This window comes from Alosa sapidissima, chromosome 1 (assembly GCF_018492685.1).
Source record: "Alosa sapidissima isolate fAloSap1 chromosome 1, fAloSap1.pri, whole genome shotgun sequence".
Lineage (NCBI taxonomy): Eukaryota > Metazoa > Chordata > Actinopteri > Clupeiformes > Clupeidae > Alosa > Alosa sapidissima.
The window spans coordinates 49,093,100-49,103,431 of NC_055957.1; the positions used below are offsets into that span (position 1 = coordinate 49,093,100).

General features: G+C 45.0%; 1 protein-coding gene across 2 annotated transcripts in view; it reads right to left on the reverse strand.

Moving 5' to 3' along the window:
* Positions 1-9,864, reverse strand: part of LOC121715776 (tensin-3-like) — a 44,485-nt gene extending 34,621 nt beyond the window's left edge. The window contains exons 1-5 of one of the 2 annotated variants that reach the window (XM_042101699.1): positions 9,509-9,864; positions 2,559-2,708; positions 1,552-1,602; positions 695-817; positions 481-545 (exon numbers count right to left, since the gene is read on the reverse strand). In XM_042101699.1, coding sequence (XP_041957633.1) covers positions 481-545; positions 695-817; positions 1,552-1,602; positions 2,559-2,708 — 389 coding nt within the window. In that variant the 5' untranslated portion in view covers positions 9,509-9,864. Of the gene's footprint in view, positions 1-480; positions 546-694; positions 818-1,551; positions 1,603-2,558; positions 2,709-2,817; positions 2,960-9,508 lie in introns of those variants that run through there. The other variant, XM_042101708.1, reaches the window with a different exon arrangement.
* Positions 9,865-10,332: the final 468 nt, after the last annotated feature.

Consider the following 10,332-nt stretch of genomic DNA (forward strand, 5'->3'; position numbering starts at 1 on the left):
GATTTATGATTTACAAGAGCTCTGTGCATTACCTGTTCGTTCATGTGCGTAGCTGTGTTTCGGTTAGCCCAAGTTATGTTATGCTGTTGTTGTTCTTATTACCCAACCATAGGCGAGGAGACACAAAAGGGGGGAGCGTGCAGGTCAGGCCAACCTGTGTCAAGTTTCTTGACTTCTCGAATTCCTTACTGTAAATCTAGTCAAGCGTTTAGTCTGTCTAAAACTGTGATTACTGTATTAGTCCTAAATGACTTTTGTGGATTATGGAAACATTAATCTTTAGGGTTAATACTTAGGGATTTCAGTCCACTTGTTTCAGTGGTACGATAGCTAACTAACTAATTACACAAGATTCTTAACATTGCAATGAAAGACTGTTAGCCATTGGCTCTCGTGCACAACAGCGGAAAAATAACTGAAACGTATAGATGCCAAGGAAATATGCTACAAATCATCAATAATGCATCAAACATCCTTTACCTTGCTGAGATGTCTGTGAAATGCACAAAGGAGGAAATGACCACACCAATCCTCCCCTTCCCTCCCTGTGGAGAAGCATGCAGACCAAGACCAAGAGAAAGAGAAAGAGACAGAGACAGAGACAGAGACAGAGAGAGAGATAATCAATAATCACACTTCTAAGGAAGAGAAGCAAACAAAAACATTCCATCTTCAGCGTGCTGAGGTGACCTACCCTACAGTGGATGACCACCACATGCAGCGGGTCAGCATGGAGCCAGCTCTCCATGGCCTTACAGATGGTGCAGATTTTATCCAGGGGGGGAGCGTGCAGGTCAGGCCAACCTGTGTCAAGTGTCTGTGAACAGAGTGGCGGGGGATCATGTCACCAGGGCATGTCTGTCTGACTCACCTCAGGTCAGTGTCACTGTCTACCTCAGTCCTGCACTCTCACAGCAAGTCAAAGCCAGAGCTTTGCAAAAGATGTATGGGTCTAAATCATCGGTAATGAAGCTGTCAGTGTCTCCTGGATCTCAGCATTTATAAACCAATTCTGATCCCTGTGAAGTGTGCTGAATGAGCAGCATGCTATTTAAATGGGGGATTGTTGGATATACAGTAAAGTGCACTTAATTGTTAGCATCCTCTTAACCAGAACACATTTACTGTACTAACACTGTTTTTTTTAACACTGTAATCAACCAGGTGTTGCCCGTTTATAACTCATGACTTCAGCTCTTACTCAAAAGAATAGGCGGGAAACACTCTGATGACAATCAAATTAGCATGGTTGTACTGTCGCAAAAATGTCACATTTGTATGTCTTTGATTCCTCTGTTTATGTATGTATGAGGAACACCCATGGCCTAAATGAATCCCCATCCTGGCTTCCCAGACCACAATGAACACAATGATGTTTTTGGGAATGGCATCGTCAGGCAACCAAACCAATAGTGAGCAACAGAAATTACATGTGTTTGATTGGCATGGAAATTTCCACACCACATCCTGACAAAACAAAGTGAATTTAAAACCATTCTTTCAAGTTAAGGTCAAAATATTTTTTGTAAAAAGAGTATTGTGTTTCAGTACCTTGGGATTCATCTTTGAAAGGTCATGTCTCTTTTCTGACAGGTTAATCACCTAAATGGAGGACAAAACAAGGATTTGTCATGTTAGCTGTGAATAACAAGAGCTTTCGTAGTATTTAAGAACTCGAGAAGGCCACACACAGTTTTGGAGTTGTACTGTAGTTCAGTGTTTCTTAAAGTGTGGTCCGCAAGCTATCCCAAGTGGTCCGCGAGCAGACGTGGTAAAATATAATATAGATGAGTTGTTTGCAATATTGAACCAACTTGTATGTAACTCCAAACAGTTCTGCAACACTGCCTATGTAAGCTACGCCAGTTTAAATTATATAAATTCTCTCAATAAGCAAGGTGCAAAGACAAAAAGCAAGGTGGTTCAGTAGGCCTATTGTGTAATATACTGTTTTTTGGCTAGGTGGTCCGTGAGGTTTTTTTTTTTTCTTTTTTTATCTGAAAAAGTTTGAGAAACACTGCTGTAGTTGACATAGGCACTTTTGTAGTTAAAAGTAACCACTAAATATCCCCTGCATTTTGGTTTGAATTAAGTAATACTACTGGATAATCCAACAAAGCTGCAAGTGATGCAAAGGTTGAATTATCTAATCAAAGAATTGAGCTAAAACATTTGTTTGTGAGCACATAAAGCCTAGTTCACAATGACAGTGGAATCACTGTTTCTTTGTTAGCAATATTTACATATTTGTGGATTGCTTGTTAGGGTTGTCATTATGCCTTACTAGGATGGCTATGATGTCTTTCATATTCTCGCTCTCTCTCTCTCTGGATCCCTCTCAATTCTGGTCGAATTATTGCACTATGACTGACCTTAGAGCACTACATTATGTGACATATTGTATTCGTTTTGGTAACACACTTTCCCGTCAACCGTTTTGGCACATACTTTTAACACTTGCTTGTGTCACAGCTTCGATTTGTTGCAGCTTGATATTAGCTAGGTGCTCCTCATCACCAATGTGTGTTTGAGTTTTTGGAGAAAGTTAGGATACCCACCAGGTAGTTGTCCGCATGTTTGGACTTGAGCATGCGCGTGACATCCTTCAGGTTGTGAAGGTAAGTCTCCTCGGAGCAGACACGAGGGAAGGACACAGCAATGATGCGCTCTGTCACGTAGGTCAAGTCAAGTTCATATCCCTCCTCCATCTGTAGAGACACGGATTGATTTAGAGATTGGCTCTGATAGCATTCGCAATATGCACGAGACAATTCATTTTCAACTAAACAAACAGACAGACAATTAAAAAAAAGTCACCTGATCTATTTTAGCTGAATGCTGTGCTAGTCCCCTGGTTATCAGTGCATTCGTGTGAGTGTGAGCAGTCTTCTTATCGAAAGAGGCATAGAGCAAATAAATCTTCTAGAGTTTGCTTCCTCTTTTTGGGTCTGTGGAATTCACGGTGCACCCCTGACATGTGGTCTCTCTGTGTGTCCTCATGTCTGTGCACTTCCTGTTTGAGAGCAAGAGGTCATCCCCTCTCTCCCAGCCAAACATCCCAGACCACTAGATTCCACTGTCCCCCACCAAGAAATATTCAGACATTTTCCAACCAGAACAACTGATTAGCAGAGGGGAAAGAGCTAAGGCATTCAATTAAGACTGGAGCAGGTATTTATATCAAACATTGTGTCAATCAGGCTAGCTCAGTGTAAAGAAAGTTATGGAGAAGGGAAAGGCTAAGGGGAAAAGTGTGTCGGAAACACCCTGCCATCCATCTCCACATCTGCCACCAAGACTCTTTTATCCGGGGACGTGGGAGGGGAGTTTCCCCTTTTGTTTTGTCTAAGCTGTGGTTTAAGGCTCTAGTGAATAAAGCCTCTGGTAAAATGACTAATTTAGAACCTTGATGTTTTAAAATGGTCTGCTTTTTTCTGTGCAAGTCATAACATTCTGTCTGACGTGTGAAGTTTAAAAAAGAAAAAAAAAAATGTGTGAGATATATGGCTTATGTCATTTTAATTCAACAATATTACAATAACAGAATATTTTGTCATTATATATTTTAACTTCAAAGCTATAAAGGAAAACACATCTCTGTGTGTTCTGTTAATATGATAGTGTAACTAATCATTCACCTCTCACCTCTCGATTGCTCTGTTTTCAGTGTCCTGTTCACACTATTTTGGCCTCAGAAAAGTAAAGTCTGGAGTGGTGTAATTCCCTACATGCTAATGCCTAGTCTCTCTCACTCTCTCTCTCTCTCTCTCTCTCTCTCTCTCTGCAGCCTCTCTCTGTTTGTTGTTGTAATTAGCCCTATGCAGACCGCCATGGTAAGCATGGCTGTTAATGAAGTCTGAAGTGACTGCGCCCGACTGCAAGCACGCGGCGGTGGCGGAGAGCCCCGGGGCCGGCAGTAAAGGAACGCGGAGGCCGCTCAGACGTGGCACCTAAACGACCCCTTCGAGCGGAATGAAAGGGCGCTGTGTGAGAGGGGTCGTCGCCTGGGGGAACGAGAAAAGAGTGGAGATGGGGGGGGGCGGGGGGTTTCTCACTCACAGGGGTCTGTTAGTGGTGGGGTGAGGGGAAGGCCGGCCAGGCTACTTGTTCACTCAAGGGGTGAGAGGCAGGGGGGAGTGGGGAGGAAAAGGAATGGCTTTAATGGGGAATTGATGGAGACGGCTGTCAAACGTTTGAAGACCTGTGTTTTCAGAGAGGAATGGATGGTGTCAGATTGGCCACTGAAAGGTTGAGTGCAACTCTAAGGGAAGTCACTCTCTCTGGATGAAGTAGGGCCCTTTCAACGGTACGATTCCTCACAGAACCAACACAAAAGAATGTCATGTCTGCTGAATTGTTCAACAGCATCTTACTTCAAATCTGAATTCTCTAAAGGGGACACTGAGTGATGAAACCCTCCAGTGAGAGACTGAATTTGGCACAAGTTTGAAATCTAAAGTTGGATCTGGAGTTGCCACCCTGTCTGTGAAACAGATTTAAGGTCTTAAAAAAGAACCCACAGAACTAATATGGAATAAAGACCCATCCATGTTTTTGCTACGCTCACTGTGGACCTCATGCTTCGTCATCTCACTCACAGCCACTTACTCAAAGACCCTCATCGCCCAAACACAGTTGGCCAACATGCCTGCACACAAACTTCAGAGAATTACCAAGCTTTTTGTGTGCATTCAGCACCTTTGTTCTGGGTTTGGCACACACCAGAAAAGGCAGTTGTGCCAAGCCTCTCAGCTCTCAACTCCATGCCCAACACAACAACACAGCTTACGGCCACGGACACTGCAATAGATGGTTTTCAGCTGAGTGCTGCTCAGAAAGAGAAATGGAGCGAGAGTAGATGAGGGGGGGGGGGGGGTGGATGGAGGGAGGAAGAAGGAGAGACGTGTAGGAACAAGCCTGCCAGTGGGGAGCAGATGCCTGGGATTAAGGTGTGTCTGCATCCACCTCCGCTCCCGAGCTGCTTCTTCTTCTTCGTGCCCCACGGGCGTGAAGTCTGATGGGGCGCAAGCCCCGGCTACACCCAGCTCAGCGAGGGCATGAGAAGCAGGCTGGCTGGCTCCTTACCGGCCCCATGATGCCAGGATCTCCACAGTTCCAGGCCCAGACTCAGCCCTTTCACTGTGGGGCTCCACCCAAACATTCACTGTTTGCTGCACAACAGGAATATGCCATGAATAATAATGGTAATGACCTGGTTATGAGTATGACTTCCATCACGCAAATGTCATGAGTGAATTAGTCACAGAAATGTAACATTAAGCAAGCTTTTACTGTCCATTTACTGTAGCTCCCATAGATATATATATACATCTATGGTAGCTCCCATTCATAATCTTTTTTTAAGGCTCTTCCTCAGACTAAGTCTTGTGATACTTTCATGCTGGATCCTGCACCTGTCCAACTTTGGCCTGGGATGTGCTTGGCCCAACACTTCTACAATTACCTGTGACTGCCTGTAGTTAATATTCAAAACAGATAGAATAATGTGAGTGAAATCACTCCTGGAATTTGAAGATGCTACCATTTTTGGATAAGAATGTTTGTTTTGAAGTTTAATGTGATGTAGTACTGCAGTAATCAAACCACATCTTCTTCATCATCAGTAAAAATCCTTGTTGACCTGCCTGAGTACAATAGTACAATCCCTGTGCCATGGGATTCTGTGTGATTTTGTTTTGAAGAGGTTGTGAGCCTTTTTGGAAGGAGTCCTGACTTTTATTTTTCCACATGGCTGAAAACTTTGCAAAGCAGATTTCAATCAGACCGTGAGGGATGGGGAGAGGGGGGGGGGCTGATTTGTCACTTCAAGGAAAATGAAAGCGGTTCATAAAATCCTTAAAAACATGAAGGGATTTTGGAGCGCACAGCAGAGAAGATTGGCAGACACTGGAGCCTATGTTTTGACTTTATCCTGAAGATAATTGGTTGCCAGGTGTCCTCCAATTTTCTGTTTCTGTTTCTATAGTTAAAATGACAAATAAGCGTAAGTGTCCTTGCAGGACCCATATGGCATGTTGCCTTTGTTTTGTAATGCCATAATGAATGTCACAGAAAACATATAATTTTTAACTATCCTCTTTGTTTTTGATCCAGGTGTTTATTAGGGGTAACTTCATCTCAGAAGTAGAGTCTGTTACTTTCAAAGCTTCATGATTGTTTAAGTATAAAGGTTTTTTCTTTCTCTTCCTGGGTCTAAGGTAAAGTGGACTGTTACAAGCATCTGGTCATTCTGCCAAACCAAGCCAAAGAAAATCAACCTGAAGTTGACTCTCCTCTCTTTGATATAAATCACGTCTACAAGGTTTGAGGTTACGGCGGTATTTTGTCTGGCGAGCTCTCCTCATTGCCTTGGATAAGTGTCAGCCTGCTTCATTTTGGGATTAGGTAGTATAAACGACGGTTATATTAAAGAAGATAGATTTCGGAATATGAGATGGGAAGGGGACCTTTCCCCCTACATTTCCCAGTCAAAAACATAACAAATAGAACATTCTTGAGATGCAGTCCTTGTTCTACCAGAGTCCCAAGATCCCATATCTGTGGTCAACCTCAACAGGAAGTCAGCAGACACACACACACATACACAAAACTTCAATAGTCAAGAAAATTAAATATATCAGCATTCAATTTTTAGTTCAATCAGAAGATTAATCAGGGTAAACTTAACCGATGGATGCCGTTCCTATAGGATCTTATGTGTTTGTGGTTAGCCTCAGGACTCATAGGGCTCAATGTGAAATCCAGCCATGGACAGCATGCCATTGTAGTGCTCTCAGCGCACAGCCCAAAGGAGATTTATGGGCCCCTGACTCGTGAGTCTTCCACCCCAAACTACACCAGCGGTGCCATAAACACACCGGCTGGCCCGACTGCCCGCGAGGTGGCCCGTCAGGGTGGAATGTGCATGAGTCTCGTGAGGCGTTGAGGTGTGGGACACCAGCAAAACAAGGGCATTATTGGGGATGGACACACACAGAGCAGCAGGGAAAGCATGGTACAGCTGTTGGAGTTATTGCACTTTATTTCCATGGCTCATGGATCATACTTTATTTTGCTTAGAGTTATCCCTTATCTCTCTGTGATAACCATCCATCTCTGGGGGAGGGAAAAAAAAATTAAATAATGTGCAAGAGAAACTGTCTTGCATTCAAGGAATCTCTATTCTTTCCGCGATTGTCTACTGTAGATGTTGGAAGAGGCTAGTGGCTTACAACAGAAAACAAACATGAGATGTGAATTGACTAGACCAGAACAGAAAGATGAAGTCTTGTGGACATGTGGGCAATCAGCAGACATCTGTATCCGTATCTGCTGACAGATTATGACCGAGTGTGGGTACAGATTCCCTGTGCACTGGCTGCCAGTAGACTGCCCCCGTCTGTGGCCACAGCTCCAGGTCTGATGCTGATTGCATGTGCTGAGATAAAGCTCGTCATGAGAGGCACTTTTTCAGCAGGAGAAGCCACAGTTTGTTCTGTCTGTTTCCTGTTGGACTCTTTTGAGTTTGGGCTGTGGCTTTTTCACGCCCATTCAGGACCAGCGCGCCGAAATAAACAAAACCGTGGAATCTGAAGGAATCAACCCCGGGAGGGGGTGGCTGCTATTTCAGGCCTGTTTATTTAGTCCCTCTGGAACCTTAACATGTATTTGTCTGCTGTTTTCATGGGACATTCTGGGGGGGGGGGGGGGGGCAGAAAAAAGGAGGCATGGCAAGCATACAGCCTTCCCCTGTCCGAGGGCCCTTTGCAGGCCAAATAGGCTCCGAAACTTGTGCCTAATTACTGCTTTTCTTTCCCAAGGTCGTAGAAGAATGCGTTCCAAAATGGATTACGTTTTGCTCTCTCTCTCTCTCTCTCTCTCTCTCTCCTCTATTCTAGCTCCCCATGGTTAATGGCTTGCACATGTTGGCTGGGTGGATGCCTGTTGCTTTGGTGACAAAGTGCTTTGGCACTTTAAGCATTACTGACTCAAACTAAAGCATTTGAAGCTGTATGGATTTCATATTTTATAGTAGAGACAAGATGACAAGGTGAATAATCTATATACCTAGGGTACAGGTTATAGAAATAACTAACATTATAATTTCATGCACATATGTAGCCTATTTCCATGTTTTTATTCATATGTTTCATTGTGTTTATACTTTGCAAACATTATGCATGCTAAATCAGATGTGCCAAACAGGTGTGCCAAACAGATGTGCAATCGGATCTCAACTTAACAGGCTTGTTGATGATCAATGACAGTTCAGAGCAGTCCACTTTCTACTAAAATACAGTCAAAATGTGGGGGAGAGAGAGAGAAAAGTGACAGAAGATGGACACAGAGAAAAGACAGATTGACTTGTTGATTTATGGTTTTGTGTGGCTGATCTCTCTCTCTCCCTCAGTTTTGGGTTTTACACGGGAGCACATATTCACATTGAGCAGGACGACGTGGGGCTTCCACAACTTCGTTGCACCTCAGCTGGCCAAGCCACAATGAGCTGCAGCGGCACAATGATTCCTGACCAAAGTGCAATGTGCAGTCACTGCTTTCTCTGTCTGCTGACTCATGTGTTGTCGAAGGCGTTTTAGCTTAATTACAGCTGAGAGACTGGGGGTGGGGGGGGGGGGGGGGGGGGGGTGACACGCAGATGAATGGGATGACTTAGCAGAGCTGGACAGGACCGCCAGACAGCTTTGGGACGGCACGGGTCAGGAGGAACAGAAAAAGACGCAGCTTCCACGTGTCATTGCAAATCCAGGCCCTCGGGCCACTAAGCACTTCATTGCAGCTGTGTCTCTCTCTCTCTCTCTCTCTCTCTCTCTATCTCTCTCTCTCAGTCCCTCTTTCATCAGAAAGCTCCTGGGATTGATTGGGAGTTACAAAACTTCCTCAACAAAGCTTTCAGAGGGAGACCATTTTTTTCCCCACCCGACCTCCATATGCTTCCCATTAGAATGGTGCCTAGTGCACCTCACCCGGCCTGAGAACACCGAGTCCGGAGCCACCGAAGAGGCAGACACCGTGGCTCTCGTCGCCAATGGCTGAGCAGTCAAGCCAAGTGAGTGTGAATAACAGAGTAAGAGTGCCTGCTTCATTCAAGGAAATCACAGACTTCACTCTCTTGCTCTCTCTCTCTCCTCCACACACACACACACACACACACACACACACACACACACATGTTTGAATGACTGCTCTCTTTCCCACTAGTGCCTGCCTGTTCAGCCACCATCCCCCCATTCCTAGTCCACACACACACATGGAAGGCAAAGCTTTAAAGAACTGAAAGGTTTGAAAAATATCCTCTCTATCACTTGTTACCCCTGATCTGTGTCTGCAACCACTCAAACTATTCTTTTAGATTCATGAGGGTAAAGTGACAAAGAACCCTTTGAAGTATTCAGTCAGGTCTGGCTAACTGAGAAAGAAAGAGAGAGAGAGAGAGAGAGAGAGAGAGAGAGACATACAGAGAAAATACAAAACTTCCAGTGTGTCTTACCTTTTAAATGGGACTCGTAGTCTTGTTTAATAGGCTTTCTATCGGAGAGTCTGCAGCAAGGTGGACCGCAAGTGAGTCAGTGGCGGCCCCTCAGTGGAGCCCACAGCAGACCTGGACACTCATCTGTGTGCAGGAATGTGGCCGAAGGGGGGACTGATTTGAGTTTTCTGTGTCTCCCGCCGCTGGGGTGTCAGAGGGACGCTGGGCTGCGGGGTTTAGTTCCAGGATCTTAGGGTCTGTCTGCTGCCTGCCTGCCTGCTTGCCTGGCTGGCTGCTAACACGCTGGGCTACAATCAAAACGCTCTGCTCTGCTCTGTTGAGCTCAGCCCCCTTCAAAACATACTTCCTCAGTCACAGAGAGAGAGAGGGGGGGAGAGAGAGAGAGAGAGAGAGAGAGAGAGAGAGAGAGAGAGAGAGAGAGAGAGGGAGGGAGGGAGAGCTCTAGCAGCCACAAGTCCTGGCATGGGACGGTCCTCCCTTTGTGGGCCCTCCCCTCTCTGCCCCTCCTTTTCTCTCTCCCTCCCTTCCTTTACCCTCTTGTCTGCCTCAACTTTAACCACACACACAGACAGAGAGAGAGAGAGAGAGAGAGAGAGAGAGAGAGAGAGAGAGAGAGAGAGAGAGAGAGAGAGAGAGAGAGAGAGAGAGAGAGAGAAACCACACCACAAACCAAGGAAAAGATGTGGGTGGTTCTGGAGGAGGGACTAAGCAATACGAGGAAAGCATATACCCCTAGACTACAGTGATATTTTAAGAATTTTCAACAACCAGTCCATGAGACTTTTATTGTGTGAAGGCAGGGTGAGGTTGTGTGCTAGCTAAAG